The sequence below is a fragment of the Euprymna scolopes genome, chromosome 33 (genome assembly GCF_053919585.1).
Source record: "Euprymna scolopes isolate OS-2025 chromosome 33, ASM5391958v1, whole genome shotgun sequence".
NCBI lineage: Eukaryota > Metazoa > Mollusca > Cephalopoda > Sepiida > Sepiolidae > Euprymna > Euprymna scolopes.
In genome coordinates, this window is record NC_136514.1 from 68,342,877 (window position 1) to 68,368,753 (window position 25,877).

Genomic DNA, 25,877 nt, shown 5'->3' on the forward strand with positions numbered 1-25,877 from the left:
TATTATTCAATATTTGATATAACTGTTTTAAACTTGCAAAAAAAAAAAACAGAAGATGTCAGTTATGCCGGACACGTGAATCATGAGGGCGAGAGATTCCACCTCCAGACACTAACTGATGACCAATTTAAATGCCTAATTTTTATAGCAAGGCCACATTCACCGGACGATCCAGAAATATGTTCCCAATTGCTGGTAAAGCTTGAAACAGATAAAAAAAAGTAATCGTCCATATTGATCTGACAACTGAATGTAACAGGTTGTTAAACTTAAGAAAAGACACAATGCTAGTCCAGCAACAACCCACACTATCTTCATAAACGTCTCACATCAGCTCAAATGATAAACCTCGATAAGTTTCGAAAAACGCCGTCTGCGTGCTGGTCTTGTGGTGAATGGCACTACGCACCCTTTTGTCCTTTCAGAAAACGCAAGTACCAGGTGAATCATAAACGTGACCACAAAGAAAATTTTTGTCACCCCCCCCCTTAGACCAAATCCCTTACTCAGCAGAATTACAAAAAGAAAAACCAGGCGATAAAATGCATCATTTAAGATTGATTACAAATATCGCAGAAAATACATCAGTGTCCGAGTAAATAAGAGTCCAGTTCGTTTCCAGTTCAACACAGCATCAGGCATCACTCTCTTCATTCTCATCACTCTCATCATTTCTCGTGCAAAAAATGGACGAAAATTGAAAACCTACTAAAAACCAACTACGTTGCCAAAAGTGCATCTGGAAATGATATCCAACTGGGGAACTAAATTGCTCTGTTTCCTTTCACAACAGAGTATTAACTGGAACTTTTTATATGACAGACATTGATCTAAACCTGATAGGTTTGGACTGGATCGAAGAACTCGATCTCTTCACGATCCCATTGGAATCTGTCTTCAACACATTTTCTCTGAAGTCAGATCAGGACGCTTATGTTCAGTGATATTTTTCGAGAGGATTTGGGATGTTGCAGGAAAATGAAAGCCACTCTCAAGTTGAAAACAAATAACAAGCCAATATTTAGAGCAAAACGCCCTGTTGCTTACGCAGCTCTCAACATAGTTGAAAAGAAACTGGATCGCCTCAGAGAAACTGGAGTGATAGAACAAACAAACTTCAGATCGACAGTCCCTGTTGTTGTGGTCCAAAAAACAAACGGCAAAGTTCGCATTTCTTTTTACATAGGCGTCAGCACTTATCAAGGGCGATAGGCCACTCAAGGATAAAGGTTAAAGAGTGTACGGTAGTCAAAAGGATAATATAGTACTCAATAGTAATGGAAGTTCGGTAAATTTGTTAACTTAAGTGGAACGGCTCATCAGAAACTTGTTCAGGTTGGACTTGACAACCTTATTATAGACAGATGGAAAGCAGGAAAACGGAAGACAATTCCACAGGCGTGCAGTTCTAAGAAAAAAGCTTTAATCATGGAATCTATGTTTAGGTTTAGGCACAGATAAAGTGTGGGGGGAATTATTGATAGTGTTTCCAGCTAGTCGAGTGTTTCTTGTGAAAGTTTGGCGAGGCGAGACCATAGATTGAAGCTCAGTCGAACACTTTCCATGAAAATAATGATAAAGCAGACACAAACTCGAAACATCTCTTCTGTGAGATAGAGGCTGCAGCGAAGAGAAAAGGACATCTCATCACGAAGTCTATTTTGAACCCTATCAAGGCAGGACAAGTCTTTTCTAGCAGCTCCTGCCCATATGTGGCAAGAGTATTCCATCCTTGGACGTATCTGGCTCTCATATAGATAGAGAATTGCATCAGCAATGAGATATCTACTGGATCGATAGAAGGATCCGACCATTTTTCCAGCGGCCTTGGCAACAGATTTGATGTATGTATTCCATTTAAGATCAGGAGTAAAGGTCCAGCCCAGAAGCTTGGCAAAATATTAGGCCTCCCCAAGACGAGAGCCATTCATTTTAATTGATGCCAGATGGGGATCAGAACGTTGATGATGTAATGATAAAAGCTTGGTTTTAGATGCATTAAAAGTAACCAGCCACTCCTTTCCCCATTGTACAACGTGATCAAGATCAGAGGAGAGAGCATCGGAGAGAACTTGGTCGTTTACTGTCTTAGATGTGCTACCATAGATGGTAGTGTCATCAGCAAAAATGTCTACGAATGATGTAAGGATGTGATTTGGAAGATCATTAATGTAGATCAGGAAAAGAGTTGGGCCCAGGATGGACCCCTGTTGGACTCCAGCATTAATACTGTGAGCTTCTGATTTTTGCCCATCAACTACTACTCTTATGAACCTATCAGAAAGAAATGATTTAATAATTGAAAAGCCATTTCCAGTTATACTATAGCTTGAGATCTTGTGAAGTAAACTTTTATGCCATACCCTATCAAACGCCTTTGATATCTGTACTGATTATTGCACGGGACTAAATAATGCACTAGATACACACCAATATCCCCTGCCAATACCTGAATACCTTTTTGCCAAGTTAAATGGTGGAACCTATTTTGCAAAAATTGATCTTTTTGGTGCATTCCTGCAAATCGAAGTTTATGAGGACTCCAAGGAGCTCCTTACAATCAACACTCACAAGTACAGTCTTCCTTTCGGGGTCAAAACTGACCCAGCTATATCCCAACACACAATGGATGCCATGGTAACAGGCATAACGAGAGCCACAGCATTCATTGATGATATCATCATCTCTGGCACATCCAAGAATGAACTCCTACAACATCTGATCGCTGTACTCAATAGGATCCAACAGTATGGCTTCCATGTACGAGCTAAAAATGTCAATTCTACCGAACGTCAATAAAATATCTAGGGTTTATCTTTGGCAAAATAGGTCGACGACCCAATCCAGAGAACATATCAGCCATCAAAATCATGCCAACTCTCACAGACGTCAAAACTCTACGTTCTTTCTTTGGGTTGGTAAGCCATTACAGCTCATTTTTACCAGAGTTATACTGCGTCCGAACTCCTCTGAGTAACCCCCTGAAAAAAGGGATTACATGATCACTAAAATGCAAAGCTGCTTTGGCCCAAATCAAAACTTTAACATTTACAAGTATTCTCCTGATTCACTATAATCCATCTTTGGACGTTATTGTGTTTTCCGACGCTTCTGACTATGGCGTTGGAGCCATGATCTCTCACATTTTTTCCTGGTGGCAGTCAGAAAGCTATCGCTCATGCATCTAGGTCATTGACACCTGCAGAAAGGAATTACAGTCAAATCGAGAAAGAAGCTTTGGCAATAATATATGTCATAAAGAAGTTCCATAAAATGATCTATGGACGTCACTTTACAGTGGTTACGGAGCATAAACCTTTGGTGAGCATTTTTGGATCAAAGAAGGGTATCCCAGTGTATACTGCCAATCAACTACAACAATGGGCTACCACATTATTAGACTACAATTTCTCAATAAAGAACCTTTCAAGTAATTCAATTGGACACGCAGATGTCCTGTCAAGACTCATTACTACACACCAAAAACTATCTGAAGACTCTGTTGTTGCAGCAATATCCCTGGAGTCAGAAATCTCTTCAACGCTCACAGCTACGATAAGGGAACTAACGGTCACTCCTGACATGATTAAAGAAGCCACAACTTCTGACACTCTACTACATAAAGTCATCCACTATCCACGTACCAAGTGTCCAGCAGTACCCCTAAACAAAGAGGTACTACCATTCTTTCAACGGAAATCTCCCTTATTAGAGGTTGATGGTATACGTCTCCTTGCTAAACGAGTCATCATTCCCTCATCATTGCCAAACAGCATCTTAAAACAATTCGATTTCGGACACCAAAGCATCAGTCGCATGAAGTTACGTGGTTACGTTTATTGACCATAAAATGGATAAGCAGCTAAACGTCAGCTAAACGTCAGCTAAACGCCAGCTAAACGTCAGCTAAATTCCCTCGAAAATCAGTTCTTCATTCTCCTTGGTCACGCTTCCAAATAGACTTTGCGGCCGCATAAATGGACAATCCTCTCTCATTGTTGTAGATACCTACAGCAAATGACTCGAGATATTCCAAATGAACCACATCACTTCTGAGGAAACAATTTCCAAACGTCAGAAGATTTTCAGCAGATTCAGCATACCCCTTGGCTGAGTCGTAGACTTTAAATTCTCGTGACTTCTCACGAGATTAACGACCAGAAGTAGCAGAGTGAAGGGAAACAGAGTGACTTTCAAAATTGAGAAATGAGCATCATTCCCACCCGTTTCAGTTATCATACTTTAAATTCTAACCTTTTATGTATTATGTTTAAATTGTCGTTATGTGTGTAAGCGTGTGTCTTCATAATAAATGTGTATCGCCATGTAACAGAGACTGATTATCTTATTTGTTCCTAATCATACCATCGGCTTTTTTTTTGTTTCATCATGTTACAAACATACTCACGTGAAGGCTGAACACCCCGCGATAAGATATTTTATGTTATAGTGATGCTAACGCACCTCACTATATACCAGCAACATAACTTTTTCCGCGTTTTTTTAATGCCAAATCCAGTAATTTTAGAAAACGTTTTTATGCTTTAAGTTCTTTATATCTTCAGATATGTATTCATTGTGTTTTTGTTTTTGTTTTGTTTTGTTTTTTGTTTGTTTTTTTTGTATAGGAAAATTGTTTTAGGTTATGACTTTGGAAAAATAGTTGAGGGAAAGAAAAAAACAAAAAAAAAACAATAATGATTAGTGCAGAACTCCATCATCTTCAGTCAGTTTAATTCTGTGCCATTAGATTTTTGAACGACAATCTGGATCGCCGACGCGTTGTTGTTATTTATCGACTGTGAACAAACACGATGTAAATTTTGAAGATAGCCTTTTTCGTTGAAAAATGGTAAATGCCGTTGATTTCTTCAACTCTTTTTGTGTCTTACACAACTTCAATTTAAGTTCGGCGAAAGTGAGTTTGTGGAGTTATTTATATGTTAGATTCGGAACTTATTGAGTTGCGTGTTATTAATATAATTATCAGATAATTCAATGTGTGAGTATTTCTCGTATCAACGTGATTATGATAGTTACAAGTTGATTTTTTAAGGGTTTTGTTTGAAGGCTATATAAAGTACTAATGTATTTTCTTTCCTTTATAAGTAAGGCAGCCATGATTATATTTGTTTATTACTGGAAAAAATGAATTGGTTGATGACTCTTCCAAAATTCATAAGCATTTGAAGGCATTTAAACTGTTGAATATAAGGGAAAATTGCTAATCTATTCACATTATATAACTTTATAAATACAGATTAAAACAATATTTCTATAACAAATATATATAGTTTTATAGCAATTTACTCCAATTAATAACCAAACAATACTAAATTATGAAATTTAGCTTTCTATATATTTATATTTAAAAAAAAATAATATTTTATGGGGAAAAATCCAGCAGCACTATATGAACAAAGAGAGAAAATACAAATTCTAATATTCCTGACTTCTTTTCATATATTCTTGCAAAATATTTTCTATATCATATATATCAAACCCAGTTTTTTATAGATATAAAGTTAGCTTATTTTGAATGCTGTTACTTTGAAAATTTCGCAAGAAATGTTGTATAAACATCCGTTTCTTTTCAGTTGGCTGGTCGGCGTAATATTCCATTAAACTGATTACTGATTCTGGGTTATTTTGATACGAAAGTGAGAGATCAAAAAAGCAAACATTTTAAACGATACCAGATGTGTTGATATTCCATCTTGACGCCTACATCAATGTCAAGGGTGATTAACATCTTTTTTAAAGGAGGAACTACGTACTTGGAACGTTTAACACCTCTTGAAAAAAATCAATAGGGGTGTTTTTATATATATATATATATATATATATATATATATATATATATATATATATATATATATATATATAATGCTTGTGGGTGTGTGTATGTGTAGTATAAAGTAGAGAGCTGTTTCGTCATCTTACAATGCAGCTAAATATGAATGACTATATATATTTTTTATTTTGTACTTTCCATGTATGCTTCTATATCAATAGGTGCATTAACGTCAAAGGAAAAAGTAAATCGTAAGCTAAACGCTTTGGCTTCGATTCTAAAGTGGTCGCACACGAGTCAATTTTTTTTTTTTTTTTACACTTTTTAAATCATTACTATATATTGGGTTGAATATAATATAATAACAAATACGAAATTTGCATTAATCAAAAATCATATTTTACACCAGATAACGACGGGCGACCTGCTAGTATATATATATATATATATATATATATATATATATATATATATATATATATATATATATATGTGTGTGTGTGTGTGTGTGTGTGTGTGTGTGTGTGTGTGTGTGTGTGTGTGGTGGGTTTTTATTTGTTTTTGTTAGCGATACTTTTTGAATGAATTCAATTATTTATATGAAAGTGCATTTTTACCTAAATGCGAGTTGGGAATAGTTTCCCTTTGACTAATTTGTAACCCCCTAAAGATAATTTTATTTTAAATATATATATATATTAAATATATATATATATATATATATATATATATTCTGTGGAAATATAATTTTTTTCAATTATATTTCACCTTTTCTTTATACTAATCCTTTTATTGATGAAGTTAAGTAATTTCTTTGTCTCACACACACACACATAAATATATATATATATATATATATATATATATATATATATATATATATATATATATATATAACATTCGAATAACACTGGGCGCAATGTCATTGTTATTAAATGTTGTGAGTTGTTTTAATATAGTTTAACCATATGTTAAATAAGAAAAATATGATAACAAAAGGAAACTAAATATTAAATATTTTTCCTTTCCTCTTTTTCGCTTTCAATGTTTAAAAAACATAAACTAGACATGAGACATTTAAACATTTAATTAAAGCTAAGGAAAAAAGAGAAGAAAATAACAAATAATTTTAGTTTCTTTTTGTTGTCACATTTTTCTTCTTTAATAATACGTATATGGTTTAACTATAAAAAAAAACTCAAGTTTATAATGATTGCTGCGCCTTGTGTGATTCAAATGTTTTAAAAAATTATGTAATCATAAAAATTTATATGTGTGTGTGTGTCTATGTGTGTGTGTTTGTGTCTATGTGTGTGTTTGTGTGTGTGTGTGAAATGAGCATTGGTTATTCGGATTCTTCGGGTTCTTCGGATTACTGCTCTTATCTAGAAAGTCATTTTTACGTTTAGGTCGATGTAACCTCCGACCTTCTGCAGTTGATCTTGTCGCACTCAAGAAATTTTCTGTTGAAGTCGAGAAACTGTACGCAATTTCGAACTGAACGTTTTTTTTTTATTCACTTTCATTAACATGCTTTCGTTTCGTCAGAAGTGCGAAGTAATTCGCAGTTGTATTTTTGGTTGCACAACTGAGTATTGAAACTTTAACCTTTAACCTTTAGAAGAATGTTACTTTTACTACTACAGGTTCTAAGTACTATGACCACTGCACCACGGGTCATTGTGGATCAATCATGGCTGATGGAACGAGAGAATATTATCCCCATCAATTAAATAAAGGGTTCCATTTGAAATTCCGTGCAGATTCCTAAGTTTGGCAAAAAGATTCCCCAGTTCGACAAGATACATCTGATAAAAGTCGAAGATTACATCGACCGAAACGTTGTGAAGATGAGACACAAGATGAGAATAGTAGTTGGAAAAATGCAAATAATATGAACATTTTTTTATGTATATAATTATAATTAAATAACATTTTTTTTATACCTACAGACACGTGTGTTTCACGCTGACGAAAACATCAGTGTAGGAGATTCAAAAACAGCCATGAAGCTATCTTTGATTCAATTTTCTAAACTTTTATCTCCAAGCCCCCAAAAAAGAATGAAAGGAATTATTAACAAATAAACGCTCAATTCGGGCGCAGACATCAAACAATCCAGAATGTTCAACGTCGGACTTAATCAATTAATCGACGTCAGATTCTAGCTAAAGGCAATGACTGATGTTAAGAGTTCAAATCTCTGGTGAGTCCTAAAAAGACGAAACAGCTTTCTATGGATTATATATATATATATATATATATATATATATATATATATATATATATATATATATATATATATATATATATATACAAACACACACCCCGTGCCAGAATTATATACGAATCGACATTTTTGTTCTAACTCCGATAGCTTTCAATGAAAATTTGTGAAATTTAGCATGTTATATGGCAACATTAACACAAGCGCAGATCTAAAATGTTTAGCTAATCTGCACAGTAATAAACAATTGGCAGCCATTTTGGTGATTTGCATTTTTTTCCAGCGTGCCAACTTTATATGCAAACCAATGCTAAAATATGATGAAGTGCTAAAAGATCATCGAAGCATTGATTATTCTAGGAATTTGTAAATTGAGAACAACAATAATAAAGAACAAACAACTTCAATATGGTTTCATAGTAAAATCAATATCTTATGTAATTGCCATTTTTATTGACAAGAGCAAAAAACCTTTGGTCCATTGAAGATGTCAAACTTTCGATTTCATCTGATGAAATGTATTTGGCAGCAGTCAGAATAGCATTCCAGAGGTCATCCTTGGAGTTGTACTGCCTTCCTCCGTAGTAAATATTTTGTTTCAAGATGCTCCACAGATTTTCGATGGGATTACAATCTGGAGAACAGGCTGGCTATCGCATTATTTTCCCATGTCTGGCAAAAACTCTCTCCAAATATTCAGTGGCTATCCTTGCAGAATGAGACGGTGCATTATCATGCATGAATACCATCTTTTTCCGAAATGCCAAATTCTTCTTCTTGGTTCCAAGTGTTCCTTAATGAAGTCAATGTAGAGTTTGGCAGTAATTTTCACTCCATCTGCGACTCTGAATGATCCCACCAGCTCATTGACAATGATTGCAGCCCAGAACATCACACCACCACCTCATGTTGATCCTTAGCGGACGTAGACCCTCATTATGGTACCATCCTCCCCTCCACCCATCGGGCCCATCAAGGGTCGCTCGACACTCATTGGTGAACAAAACAGTTTGAAAATTCACTTTCACGTGATCTTTTGCCCACTCCATCCTCTTTTTCTTGTGGATATCCTTCAATTGAGGGCGGACTTCTGGCTTTCCAAATTTTGCAATCATCCTCAGGATATAGCAACGAGTTGATTTGGGCACATCAGAAACGCAAGCTTTTTCAAAAACTTGTTTGCTAGTTTTAAGTGGGTTACGGCGAACTTCTCTCTTGATCTTGCTCATTGTTCAAGGTGACAGATATGATTTCTTACGAATTTTCCTTTTGTCAGAACGTCTGTTGTAAAGTTGAGGGTTAGTACAATATTTTTTGATTGTACGAGGATCACGGTGTAATTCTTTGGCAATTTCTAAGGTGGAAATCTTATTATGGAACCTTTGAACAATTTTAGACTTCTCAGCTTGACTTAAAGCACCTTTACGTCCCATCATGCATATAAAGTTGGCACGCTGAAAAAAAAAACTGCAAGTCACCAAAATGGCTGCCGTTTGCTCGCTATTGCGCAGATCAGTTTAAAATTGTATATTTACGCATGCATTAGTCTTGCCGTAGAACGTGCGAATTTTCACGAAAAAACTATCGGAGTTAGAATAAAAATATCGATTTGCATATAATTCTGGCACGGGGTATATATATATATATATATATATATATATATATATATATATATATATATATATATATATAGGTGCACGGAAAACTCGTCCCGGGAAAACTCGTCTCCGGAAAACCCGTACCCGGAAAACTCGTTACCAGAAAAATCTCCCCTTTTTGCTAGGTAGGAAAACTGGTCCCTTATTGAATAAATATCGATTGAAAACACATTTTATTACCGTTCTTGAAGGAGATATTGTTTTTAAAAGAGACCCCCATAATATCAAAAAGAATATATTTTTAACTCTTGCTTAAAAAAATAAACTTGATCACGGAGTCAAGATACGAAAAACGAAACCGAATATTTATTTTAAAAAATACTCTAGTTTTAACACTTTTTGTGTCATTACGAAACAAAAAGAAAGAAAACACGTATTATCAAAGAAAGCAATGTTTTTATTTAGAACAATTAATTCAGCTTAAATAATTCTTGTGTTATTACAAAACAACAAAAAAGAAAACACAGTCATACGTAATTTTGGTACCGCGCTGAAATAATAACCTTATTATTTCGAAAGCCAGGGATGGGGTAGGGTATCGTTTAAAAGTAATTTCGGAGGCACTTGTGCACTTGCGCAGTACTAAAAAATATACAAATTTATTTTCTTTTGGAGGTTCGTTTTAAAACTGTATCTATCTCAGTATTTTCTTTAATTTTCGGACATTTTTTTGTTCAAAATTATTTACTAAGTAATGTCGAGTGCGACATTACTTGTTATTTCTTTTTAACTAAATAAACTCTTTAAAATAAGTTTAAACACCAAAAACTTACAAAGCTAGGTAGAAACGAAAACTTAGAAAAATCAATTTAATTTTTTTTAAACAATAAACATGTTAAAATAGTTTTTAAAATATTATGGGATGTGCATTATTACCTAAAAATATACAAATTTATTTTCTTTTGGAGGGGGGGGGCTTGTTTTAAAACTATATCTACCTTAATATTTTCTTTAATTTTCTATTTTTGAGCAATTATACTCCTAAGACGTGATCCTCTTATGTCGGATATTTTTTGTTCATAAGTAACACTCGGCATTACTTTTTTTTTTTTTACTAAATAAACTCTTTAAAATAAGTTGAAAGACCAAAAACTTTCAAAGCTAGGTAGAAAACTAAAACTTAGAAAATTTAATTTAATTTTTTTAAAACAACAGTAAGCAAGTAAAAATATTAAAAAAAATATTATGAGATGTGTATTCTCTTTTAAAAACAATATCTTCTTCAAAAACGGTCATAAAATGTGTTTTCAATCGATATTTATTCAATAAGGGACCAGTTTTCCTACTTAACAAAAGGGGACGAGTTTCATAAATTCATATATATATATATATATATATATATATATATATATATATATATATGGATGGTCACATTCAATGCTGCCAAGACTAAACTTGTTTCCTTCAATAACTATACGAAACCTTCTCTACCATCAATAGCAATCGCCAAAGACTCTTTATCTGAGAGCATATCTTTTAAACTCCTCGGCCTGACGTTCACAGGAAACATGAGTTGGAAAATTACATTAGGAGCATTACTAGGACCGCTGCGAAAAAGGTAGGTTCTCTCTACCGTGCTAGAAAGTTACTAACGCCCGACAGTATCCTGTACCTCTATACGGCCACCATTCGCCCATGTATGGAGTATTGTTGTCATATTTGCGCCGGTGCATCTGCTACTAGTCTCTCACCCCTAGACAGGGTTCAAAAGAGAGTCGCCAACCTAATAGGTCCTGAACTGTCATCCAAGCTTCAGCCTCTGTCCCATCGACGAAATGTAGCATCCCTCTGCCTGTTCTACAAGTACTTTAACGGTGAATGTTCTGATGAACTGCAAGCACTTGTACATCCTCTACGTAAATACCCCGACAAACTCGACAAGCAGCTAAATCCCACCCCTTCACAGTAGAGATCCCTAGATGTAAGAATGCCTTCTACTCCAGTAGTTTCTTCCCCAGAACCGCTAGACTTTGGAATTCCCTTCCAGGTTCCTGCTTCCCCAACTGTACTGACATCTTGCTGCCCAACTCCCCACCTTGTACCCCCTGCTATCCGTGTCCCTAATAGTAGCCCCCTAAATCAAAGTGGCAATGTGCCTTGTTTGGGGAGAAAATGTAATAATAATAATAATAATAATAATAATAATAATAATAATAATAATAATAATAATAATAATAATATATATATATATATATATATATATATATATATATATATATATATATATGTTTTTATTTGTTTTTTTTTTGTTAGCGATACTCTTTGAACGAATTCAATTATTTATACGAAAGTGCATTTTTACCTAAATGCGAGTTGGGAATAATTTTTCCTTTGACCAATTTGGTACCACCTAAATGGGGAGCGGCATATATATATTATTTTTAAAATATAATTATCCACTGACACTCTGATGATTCGTAGACGACGAAACATGTGTCAGTTGATAATTATATTTTAAAAATAATATATATATATATATATATATATATATATATATATATATATATATATATTAGGTAGATAATGCCGTTTTTTGACGTTCAACTACATATATAAAACGAGACATTTTTGTACAGACTTAATACACACACACACGTGTGTTTGTGTGTGTGTGTGAGAGAGAGAGAGAGAGAGAGATAGAGAGAGAGAGTCATTGAAAAAATTAAGACAAACAATTACCCCATACGTCTTTATCCCCAATGGAGTATAAAAAAATATATCCCTTCGTCTTTGGCTCCAGACGATCTTTCAATTGTCGACTAGACCAAATTGTACATGGAATATTTTTCACCACAGGTAGCATCCGAAACAACTGTAGTATGTTTTTATGAGCAGATAACGGCCTTTTGAAGAAATTCATACTCTGAACATTATTATAGCCTTTTTTCCGCCAGTAACGTTGTGTGAAAATAAACAAAATACTTTTTTAAATAATCCCTTCCCCCACACTGGATCCGCCCATCATTTATTTTTTGTTGGTCAAACTGAATAAAAACGGGTATCCCGTAGAGTAGGTCATAAATTGTTGGCTCTAGAAGGCCATCGGGGTTTTTTTTGTTTTTGTTTTTTTTACACGATTAATTCTGTAGTAGAAGTATATTAGCTTATGGAGACTTCTAGTCTGGTCAGTCGGGCGTCGACAGTCTGGTCAGCCACGTACCTTTCTGTCCAGCATGTTTGATAGCTCAATTGATGTCTGGCTGCGTCCAATAAGTTTTAATGTTTAAATACCATTGAACAAAAGCCAATGTATTTCGCTTTGTCGACAACCATCGAAATCTATATGCCATTGTGCTACTGCTGGACTGGTGGTCTGTGGGGGAAAGGTAGCATCTTTGCATAAAACGAATCGTACACTTTCAAGGAAAAACATTTTTATTTACTGATTAAATATCTAACTACGACTCTTTCTTTATTAGGATAAACTTAATATTAAAAAATTAAACATCAATAACGGAACATTTTGAAATAATGGAATGGTAATCGTTTTAATCTTTTAAAAATCAATTAATGTTTAGAAAATTTCTTCTTGTCAATTAAACAGATTATATAGTATATATTAATTAGAAAAATGCTAATAAAAACATAATAATATTAAATTTATATCACTTTTTAATTGCAACTTCAAGGTAAGTTTTTGTTCAATACGTGTATTTAAACTTCTAAAAATAAATATTTTTTACTTATTTGAACTCTTATATTTCATAATAAATAGAAAGTTCGATCAATTTAAATATATTTTGTTCAAATTTCGAAAAATATATATGGAGAGGGGAACACGCACTAAAAAATATTTCCCTTCATATATTTTACGGAAACTGAATTTTATATATAATTTCATTCTCAAATGGATAAGTATCGAAAATTTCATGAAATTTTGACCATTAGTTAATTTTGCAGGCTGTGACGATGGTCATTGATACAGAGTATCAATGACCATCGTCACAGCCTGCACAAATACACTCACAGAAGAGGACTTCTGTGAGAGAAGATATTGGAATTGTATAACAAGTACATTGCAGCCGATGGTGTTACTTCGAAGGGGATTAGAGTTTCATGTGTGAAATATCAAGAAGCGAAAAAGTATGGAAACTAATCGAAAGCAACTTGTACGTACACACTCATATACACACACTTATATACATTTATATACACTTATATTTATACATATAGATACATATACATACATATATGTATACATACATATGCATATATATGCACACATGTGTGCATATATATATACATAAACACACACATATATACATACAGATGATGATTGCAACGTCTTGTCAGACGAGTGCCACTCCCTCAGTCACTGAAAGTCCATGAGCCCGAAGATAACCTTTTTTTCTTTTAGTCCTTCCAGCGAATTCACACGCTCAAGCAGACATGACATTGAAGACGGTCCTTGGCATACATACATATATATACATATACACACATACATACACATACATACCCATAAACAGACACACATGCACAGATCCATGCATACATACATACACAACATATATAACACATATATACAAACAGATACATACACACATGCATACACATATACATACATATGCATACACATATATACAAACATATACAAATACATACACACGTATACATACATATTCACATACATATACGTACACATGTATGCACATATACATACACATAAAGTTACCTACATATACCTACACATACATATATATATACACCTATACGCATATATATATGCATAAATATGTATACATATAATACATACACACAAATATATATATACGTATATACATACAAACACACATAAACATATATACACAAAAAATAAATAAATAAAAATATATACACGCATACATATATACATACATATACAAATAGGTATACATACACATACATACACTAGTACATATATAAACATACATACATACATACATACACATATGCATATATAGAATGATGGCAGATCAATTATTACATGCTTCCAGCATTTCAGGACTACACACATGTCACTTTTTCCATCGCCACGGACAATTTTTTATAGACAAATGCCTGAGGAAGTATCTATACAAAGATGATGTTACAGAGTTTTAGCTTTGTACGACAGCTAAGTCTCTCTCGGTTCAAAATGTTGAGATCCAGCAACAAGCATGAGCAAGATAGCCAGCAACAAGTCAAACTGCAGACCAGCTTAATGAGGATACTGGTCTCCCGCTTTATATATATATATTTTTTAATCAGAGAGTTGTTTCACCCAGAGGGGTTGCCTTAACAAGGCTTTTGTGAGTCCTCTCCACCCCACACACACATCGAAATAAACATATACACGTACACATAGAAGCATGCATACAAACAGATGCACGCAAACATACATACGCAAGAACACACACAAACACACATGACAACATGCACATACACACATGCATGTATACATACACGAATGTACGTACATATGCACACACATGCACACATACACGTACATGTAGAATATACATGAAGGAGCATTTATGATGACGATGATGATGGTTGTTACGAATAAGTGAATTCATACATACAGATATATATATATATATATATATACATAAACACATATATATACATATACACATTTATACAAATAAATATACGCATATATATACATTTATATATACACACAAATATATCCGTATATATACGCATATATGCATACATATACATACCTATACATCCATATATACATTCATATATGCATGCATATATATATATATATATATATATATATATATATATATATATATATATATATATATACAGGGTGCATCTGAGAACATCACTTATTTCATCTCTTTTATCTATTATTTAATCTTATACTTTGTTTCTTTCCGAAAATGAATTACGGCAGATATTAATTTAACTCAGGAAATGAAAAGACAGGCTGTAATAGTTGCAATAATGGCAGAAAACAGTGATTTGCAAGTTGCACAATTTCTAAAAGTTGCCCGATCGTTAGTCTTTAAAGTTCGCAAAGAATTAGAGGACAAAAATGGCCCAATTTCTCCAGTTGCTAAATGGAAAAAGCATCAACAACGCTCTGCCAGCAGAAGAACACCTGAATTTGTTCAAAGAGTTCAGAACATCATTGATGAGAGCACTGAAAAGTCAATGAGGTCAATTGCAAAAGATCTTAATGTCTCAGAAGCCACAATTCATAGGACTTGTCATGAAAATCTTCGATACAAGTCGTAGGTGATGAATATCAAATTGAAAATCTGCACCACCGCCCCTTTTCAATTATTTTACCTTAAGGGTCACCACTTATCAAGGCTCTGTGACAACTCTAGAATAAGGTTTAACTATTAAGTTCTGCGTTCTGTCAAGACAGGAAAGAGTATTCTTTGGAGCTCCAACCCAGATGTGGCAGCAGTACTCCCTCTTAGAACATACTTGTTTTTTTTGTATACAGATGGAGGATCGCGGTGGGGGTGAGATACTTCCTGGAGTAGTTAGGGATCTGATGTAGGTATTTCATTCAGATTCAGGGTAAAAGTGAGTTCCAGAAGTTTGTCAAAACAGGGTGCTTCATCAAGGCAAGAGATGTTCATTTCAATTGGGGTGAACTGGGGATATAAGCGTTAGTGGTGAACAGATAGCAGTTTCGTTTTGGACGTATTAAAGCTGACCAGCTATTCCTTAACCCATTGCAGCACACTTTTAAGGTCAGAGGAGAGAAAATCAGAAAACTTCTGATCTTTTTCGGCTTTTGTAGTGTTGCCATAGATGGTAGTATTGTCTGCAGAGATGTTGACAAATGATTGAAGAATATGGTTTGTGAGGTCCTTGATAAGGAAGATAGTTGGGCACAATGTGGATCTTTGGGGCATGCCAGCATTATTACTATGACCTACGTATTTCTGCCCATTAACGACCACTTTAATAGACCTGTCAGAGTGAAAGGATTTTATGTTTGAGGATATTTCTAGCTGTTCCATAGCTAGAGATTTTATGAAGTAAACTTTTGTGTCAGACCCTATCAAATGCCTTAGATATGCTAAGAGCTACCGCTTTAAAAATGAAACCTTTGTCAATAAATTCACTGATTCTGTGTGATATCACAATTAGCACATCAGTTGTTGATCTCTCAGAGTGGACATGTCACTGAAAAGGTTATTTTTGTTGAGATGATTGACAAGTTCTCCATTTATCTTAGAGTTGTATTAGCACACTGTCTTTTCATGTTATGTATTAAGCAGTAATATTTCAATATTTCAAAATTGATTTTTTCTGTTATAAGTGAAAATATAACAAACAAACAAATAAGGAAAAGATAAAACATTATTTTTATGGAGCTTAATATACAGAGTGAAATTGCTCCATATAATAGCCCTTCGACAAAAATGATCGTCTCAATTTCTGACTCAAAACTTTGGCTGTGAGGTTAACTTGACTGCCCATTCCACGCCCTGAGAATGTGATGACAAATCTGGCAAGTCAAGTTTGTTCCCATTAAATAATGATTCTCGAACTTTAGAATCAAAAAAATCTTCCGTCATTGGTGGTTCAAAAATACCACATAATGTCAAATATATTGTGTCCAGTGAGTCGAATTAAAATTAATATTTGGTATTCTTTTTAATCGTTTCTTGGTTGACTCCCCCGCTCCTGAAAGAATATGAAAATTTATTGAATATTAAAAAAATTCAATGTGTATTGCTTTAATAATTATGGTAAAATTAGATAAATCTTAAAAATATTTGTATAAATTGGAATAAATAATTGAGTCATTGATATATGAATAAATGTTTACTTAGCTTATGGCCAAAATTCCTTTTAAAGCTTCTTCTCTTACTTCAATTTCCTCAAATTTGACCATTGAATATAGAAGGTTTTCAGGCAGTAAAAAAAATGCATTACCTTGTATGTTTTTTAGTGCGATCTGCTGAATTTCATGACGCTGCTCCTTAATCCTCTGGATCATATTAAAAATATGCAATTGATGATTGTGGAATTTTTTTTTTTTTTAATTTACAACCAACAAATGGCATACACATTTACAATAAAATTATTAACTTCTGGAGTTTTGTTGTGAGTCTTTGTGGGTATGCACCACGAGTCTATAAACACATGAGTCTGATGGCTAAAGTTAGCCATCTCGCCTGGTTTAAAGGACCAATTTTCCACGAAGCATATCTAGAGTCAACCTTACCTCTAGAAATACCTACTGTGTATTCATAGAGTAATCATTGGTCACAACTGAGGTCATTTATTTCATCAATTTTCAAAATTAAAAGACCAGAGGACTGCTAATAGTGGAAAATGATATTTGAGGTAAATCATGACCACCATTTGAGCATAATTTCCCCAGGGGCTGAATGTTGTAGGGCCTTTTGTGAAAACATAATTTCCCCAGGGGCCTGCTGAATGTTGTAGGGCCTTTTGTGAAAACATCCATGTTTTTAAAAACAGCTCTGAAAGGTAGTTCTTTATGGTTCAAAGAGCAACCAATTGTATGAAGATATATATTTTTTTAATTTCTCTAAAATTGCCACCATTCCACCTTCACAACCTGTTGTTAGCATTAATGTTGTCAACAAGGATAGCCTTGATAGTGTTTTCACTGTTGAATTCATGCAAAACATCATATGCTCTGCATGAACAACATCTGTTGCACCACTGTTAGGAAGAACTGTGTGTTTCAGATATTTACTTTCCTATGTTGTCTCTATTGTAAAAGTTAAATGGTGTTCTGGTCCCTTAGTTTTTTTTTCATAGTTTTCTGTCCATTTTCCCCACATTTTTTTTATAAACAATGTATCCTTATCTGTTCTCTCATCAACTCCAATGCATATCAGATTGTCCACAATTTCATTATGATTTTTTTTTTTGCAGTTGTTTTCACTTTAGTTTGTGCCTTGTCCACTTTACATTTATCAATAAGAATATTGCTTATATTAATATTGAGTATAATAAGGCCCATAGCCTGCAAATTCAAGAGCAAGGCTGGCTCCTAGATTAGAAGATATGCCTCCCTGACTAACTCAAGTGCATATCTGGGAAATTTAATAAGGCTATAATGCCCTTTTAGATGAGTGTTTGGCTGCAAATATTCTGCATCTAGTTCTTCACTTTGAGAAGATGAGTAAGAGAGGGAGGAAATATTACCCTGGAGATTTGAAGTTGAAGATGTTGGTGATGAATGCACATTTTTTATTAACCCCGTTCGTTTTTACTTTTTTTTTATAGCACTTTTATCAACTGGACCAAGCTGAAAAGTACCTTTCGACCCTATTTTGATCATCTGATCCTTTAGGTATTTACGGTCCTCAACTGGAACCTGAAAAATCAGATTTTACTTATATTAAAATTCATCTAAACAGATTAATATAGAAATTAGTTTGCATTTAAATATGAAAATTGGTTTGGATATAAGGTTATCTCACAAAGACATTGGAAAAAATAGAAAATAACTTACCTTTTGTTGAAGAGGAAAGGTGCAAATAATGTGCTTCATTTGGCAATTTTCTTTATTGCATTTTACATGCGGGTTGTCACGACTTAAAACTTGTAGATTGCAAGAAAAGGATGAAATATCAAATAGTGAATCCAGTTTTTCTAGCCAGAATTTCTTTAAGGAAGCGGAGAGATTTTCTATTTATTTTTTTGGCTTTCTTGAAACATATTATATTTTATAAATTGAAACATAGTATATTTTACAAATTGAAACATATTATATTTACAAAATTGAAACATATTATATTTTAAAAATTGGAACATATTATATTTAAAAAATTGAAACATATTATATTTTAAAAATTGAAACATATTATACTTTAAAAAATTTAAACATATTATATTTTAAAAATTGAAACATATTATATTTTAAAAATTGAAACATATTATATTTAAAAAATTGAAACATATTATATTTAAAAAATTGAAACATATTATATTTAAAAACTTGAAACTTATTATATTTTAAAAAATTGAAACATAGTATATTTAAAAATTGAAACATATTATATTTAAACAATTGAAACATATTATATTTTAAAAATTGAAACATAGTATATTCAAAAAATTGAAACATATTATATTTAAAAAATTGAAACATATTATATTTAAAAAATTGAAACATAGTATATTTTAAAAATTGAAACATATTATATTTAAAAAATTGAAGCATATTATATTTAAAAAATAGAAATATATTATAGTTTAAAAATTGAAACATACTATATTTAAAAAATTGAAACATATTATATTTTAAAAATTGAAACATATTATATTTTAAAAATTGAAACATAGTAAATTTTAAAAATTGAAACATAGTATATTTTAAAAATTGAAACATATTATATTTTAAAAATTGACACATAGTATATTTAAAAAATTGAAACATATTATATTTAAAAAATTGAAACATATTATATTAAAAAAATTGAAACATATTATATTTTAATAATTGAAACATATTATATTTAAACAATTGAAGCATATTATATTTAAAAAATTGAAACATAGTATATTTAAAAAATTGAAATATATTATATTTAAAAAATTGAAACTTATTATATTTAAAAAATTGAAACATATTATATTAAAAAAATTGAAACTTATTATATTTTAAAAATTGAAACATATTATATTTAAAAAATTGAAACATATTATATTTAAAAAATTGAAACATAGAATATTTTAAAAATTGAAGCATATTATATTTAAAAAATTGAAACATATTATATTTTAAAAATTGAACCATATTATATTAACAAAATTGAAACATAGTATATTTTAAAAATTGAAAATTATTATATTTAAAAAATTGAAACATATTATATTTTAAAAATTGAAACATATTAAATTTTAAAAATTGAAACATATTATATTTTAAAAATTGAAACATAGTATATTTTAAAAATTGAAACATAGTATATTTAAAAAATTGAAGCATATTATATTTTAAACATTGAAACATATTATATTTTAAAAAATTGAAACATATTATATTTAAAAATTAAAACATAGTATATTTTAAAAATTGAAACATATTATATTTAAAAAATTTAAACATATTGTATTTAAAAAATTGAAACATATTATATTTAAAAACTTGAAACATATTATATTTAAAAATTGAAACATATTATATTTTACAAATTGAAACATATAATATTTTAAAAAATTGAAACATATTATATTTTAAAAATTGAAACATAGTATATTTTAAAAATTGAAACATATTATATTTAAAAAATTGAAACATATTATATTTAAAAAATTGAAGCATATTATATTTTAAAAAATTGAAGCATATTATATTTTAAAAATTGAAATATATTATACTTTAAAAAATTGAAACATATTATATTTAAAAATAGAAACATAGTATATTTTAAAAATTGAAACATATTATATTTTAACAAATTGAAACATATTATATTTAAAAAATTGAAACATAGTATATTTTAAAAATTGAAACATATTATATTTTAAAAAATTGAAACATATTACATTTTAAAAATTGAAACATATTATATTTTAAAAATTGAAACATGGTATATTTTACAAATTGAAACATATTATATTTAAAAAATTGAAACATAGTATATTTTAAAAATTTAAACATATTATATTTTAAAAATTGAACCATATTATATTTTAAAAATTTAAACATATTATATTTAAAAAATTGAAACATAGTATATTTTAAAAATTGAAACATATTATATTTTAAAAATTGAAACATATTATATTTTAAAAATTGAAACATAGTATATTTTAAAAATTGAAACATATAATATTTTAAGAATTGAAACATATTATATTTTAAAAATTGAAACATGGTATATTTTAAAAATTGAAACATATTATATTTTAAAAATTAAATATATAATATTTTAAAAAATGAAACATAGTATATTTTAAAAATTGAAACATATTATATTTAAAAAATTTAAAACTACTATATTTTAACAATTGAAACATATTATATTTAAAAACTTGAAACATATTATATTTAAAACATTGAAACATATTATATTTAAAACATTGAAACATAGTATATTTAAAAAATTGAAACATATTATATTTAAAAAATTGAAACCTATTATATTTAAAAAATTGAAACATAATATATTTTAAAAATTGAAACATATTATATTTAAAAATTGACACATAGTATATTTTAAAAATTGAAACATAGTATATTTAAAAAATTGAAGCATATTATATTTAAAAAATTGACACACATTATATTTAAAAAATTGAAACATATTATATTTAAAAATTGAAACATAGCATATTTAAAAAATTGAAACATATTATATTTTAAAAATTGAAACATAGTATATTTAAAAAATTGAAACATATTATATTTAAAAAATTGAAGCATATTATATTTAAAAAATTGAAACATAGTATATTTAAACAATTGAAACATATTATATTTAACAAATTGAAACTTATTATATTTAAAAAATTGAAACATATTATATTAAAAAAATTGAAACTTATTATATTTAAAAAATTGAAACTTATAATATTTAAAAAATTAAAACATATTATATTTAAAAAATTGAAACATAGAATATTTTAAAAATTGAAACATATTATATTTTAAAAATTGAAACATATTATATTTAAAAAATTGAAACATAGTATATTTTAAAAATTGAAGCATATTATATTTAAAAAATTGAAACATATTATATTTAAAAAATTGAAACATATTATATTTACAAAATTGAAACATAGTATATTTTAAAAATTGAAACATATTATATTTAAAAAATTGAAACATATTATATGTAAAAAATTGAAACATATTATATTTTACAAATTGAAACATATTATATTTTAAAAATTGAAACATATTATATTTTAAAAATTGAAACATAGTATAATTAAAAAATTGAAACATAATATATTTTAAAAAATGAAACATATTATATTTTAAAAATTGAAACATAGTATATTTTAAAAATTGAAACATAGTATATTTAAAAAATTGAAACATATTATATTTAAAAAATTGAAACATATTATATTTTAAAAAATTGAAACATATTATATTTAAAAATTGAAACATAGTATATTTAAAAAATTGAAATATATTATATTTTAAAAATTGAAACATAGTATATTTAAAAAATTGAAACATATTATATTTAAAAAATTGAAGCATATTATATTTAAAAAATTGAAACATAGTATATTTAAAAAATTGAAACATATTATATTTAGAAAATTTAAACTTATTATATTTAAAAAATTGAAACATATTATATTTAAAAAATTGAAACTTATTATATTTTAAAAATTGAAACATATTATATTTAAAAAATTGAAACATATTATATTTAAAAAATGGAAACATAGAATATTTTAAATATTGAAACATAGTATATTTTAAAAATTGAAACATATTATATTTTAAAAATTGAAACATATTATATTAACAAAATTGGCACATATTATATTTTAAAAATTGAAACATAGTATATTTTACAAATTGAAACATATTATATTTAAAAAATTGAAACATAGTATATTTTAAAAATTGAAACATAGCATATTTAAAAAATTGAAACATATTATATTTAAAAAATTGAAACATATTATACTTTAAAAAATTGAAACAGAGTATATTTTAAAAATTGAAATATATTATATTTAAACAATTGAAACATATTATATTTTAAAAATTGAAACATAGTATATTTAAAAAATTGAAACATATTATATTTAAAAAATTGAAACATATTATATTTAAAAAATTGAAACATATTATATTTAAAAAATTGAAACATATTATACTTTAAAAAATTGAAACAGAGTATATTTTAAAAATTGAAATATATTATATTTAAACAATTGAAACATATTATATTTTAAAAATTGAAACATAGTATATTTAAAAAATTGAAACATATTATATTTTAAAAATTGAAACATATTATATTTAAAAAATTAAACATATTATATTTTAAAAATTGAAACATATTATTTTTAAAAAATTTAAAAATATTATATTTAAAAAATTGAAACAGTATATTTTAAAAATTGAAACATATTATATTTAAAAAATTGAAGCATATTATATTTAAAAAATTGAAACATATTATATTTTAAAAATTGAAACATATTATATTTAAAAATTGAAACATAGTATATTTTAAAAATTGAAACATAGTATATTTAAAAAATTGAAGCATATTATATTTAAAAAATTGACACACATTATATTTTAAAAAATTGAAACATATTATATTTAAAAATTGAAACATAGTATATTTAAAAAATTCAAATATATTATATTTTAAAAATTGAAACATAGTATATTTAAAAAATTGAAACATATCATATTTAAAAAATTGAAGCATATTATATTTAAAAAATTTAAACATAGTATATTAAAAAAATTGAAACATATTATATTTAACAAATTGAAATTATTATATTTAAAAAATTGAAACATATTATATTAAAAAAATTGAAACATATTATATTTAAAACATTGAAACTTATAATATTAAAAAAATTGAAACATATTATATTTAAAAAATTGAAACATAGAATATTTTAAAAATTGAAACATATTATATTTTAAAAATTGAAACATAGTATATTTTAAAAATTGAAACATATTATATTTAAAAAATTGAAACATATTTTTTTAAAAAATTGAAACATATTATATTTAAAAAAATTGAAACATATTATATTTAAAAATTAAAACATAGTATATTTTAAAAATTGAAACATATTATATTTAAAAATTGAAACATAGTATATTTAAAAAATTGAAACATATTATATTTAAAAAATTGAAACATATTATATTTTAAAAATTGAAACATATTATATTTACAAAATTGAAACATAGTATATTTTAAAAATTAAAACATATTATATTTAAAAAATTGAAACATATTATATGTAAAAAATTGAAACATATTATATTTAAAAAATTGAAACATATTATATTTTAAAAATTGAAACATATTATATTTTAAAAATTGAAACATAGTATAATTAAAAAATTGAAACATAATATATTTTAAAAAATGAAACATATTATATTTTAAAAATTGAAACATAGTATATTTAAAAAATTGAAACATATTATATTTAAAAAATTGAAACATATTATATTTTAAAAAATTGAAACATATTATATTTAAAAATTGAAACATAGTATATTTAAAAAATTGAAATATATTATATTTAAAAATTAAAACATAGTATATTTTAAAAATTGAAACATATTATATTTAAAAAATTTAAACATATTGTATTAAAAAAATTGAAACATATTATATTTAAAAACTTGAAACATATTATATTTAAAAATTGAAACATATTATATTTTACAAATTGAAACATATAATATTTTAAAAAATTGAAACATATTATATTTTAAAAATTGAAACATAGTATATTTTAAAAATTGAAACATATTATATTTTAAAAATTGAAACATATTATATTTAAAAAATTGAAGCATATTATATTTTAAAAAATTGAAGCATATTATATTTTAAAAATTGAAATATATTATACTTTAAAAAATTGAAACATATTATATTTAAAAATAGAAACATAGTATATTTTAAAAATTGAAACATATTATATTTTAACAAATTGAAACATATTATATTTAAAAAATTGAAACATAGTATATTTTAAAAATTGAAACATATTATATTTTAAAAAATTGAAACATATTACATTTTAAAAATTGAAACATATTATATTTTAAAAATTGAAACATGGTATATTTTACAAATTGAAACATATTATATTTAAAAAATTGAAACATAGTATATTTTAAAAATTTAAACATATTATATTTTAAAAATTGAACCATATTATATTTTAAAAATTTAAACATATTATATTTAAAAAATTGAAACATAGTATATTTTAAAAATTGAAACATATTATATTTTAAAAATTGAAACATATTATATTTTAAAAATTGAAACATAGTATATTTTAAAAATTGAAACATATAATATTTTAAGAATTGAAACATATTATATTTTAAAAATTGAAACATGGTATATTTTAAAAATTGAAACATATTATATTTTAAAAATTAAATATATAATATTTTAAAAAATGAAACATAGTATATTTTAAAAATTGAAACATATTATATTTAAAAAATTTAAAACTACTATATTTTAACAATTGAAACATATTATATTTAAAAACTTGAAACATATTATAT

General features: G+C 27.9%; 1 protein-coding gene across 1 annotated transcript; it reads left to right on the top strand.

Moving 5' to 3' along the window:
* The first annotated feature begins 3,273 nt into the window (after window positions 1–3,273).
* LOC145258060 (uncharacterized) lies at window positions 3,274–3,843 on the top strand. Its single transcript, XM_080115785.1, has one exon. The coding sequence runs from the start codon at window positions 3,274–3,276 to the stop codon at window positions 3,841–3,843; it is 570 nt and encodes a 189-aa protein (XP_079971911.1).
* Window positions 3,844–25,877: the final 22,034 nt, after the last annotated feature.

Coding starts and splice junctions, on each gene's coding strand:
- LOC145258060 (XM_080115785.1), top strand. CDS start 3,274: ATGATCTATGGACGTCACTTTACAGTGGTTACGGAGCATAAACCTTTG.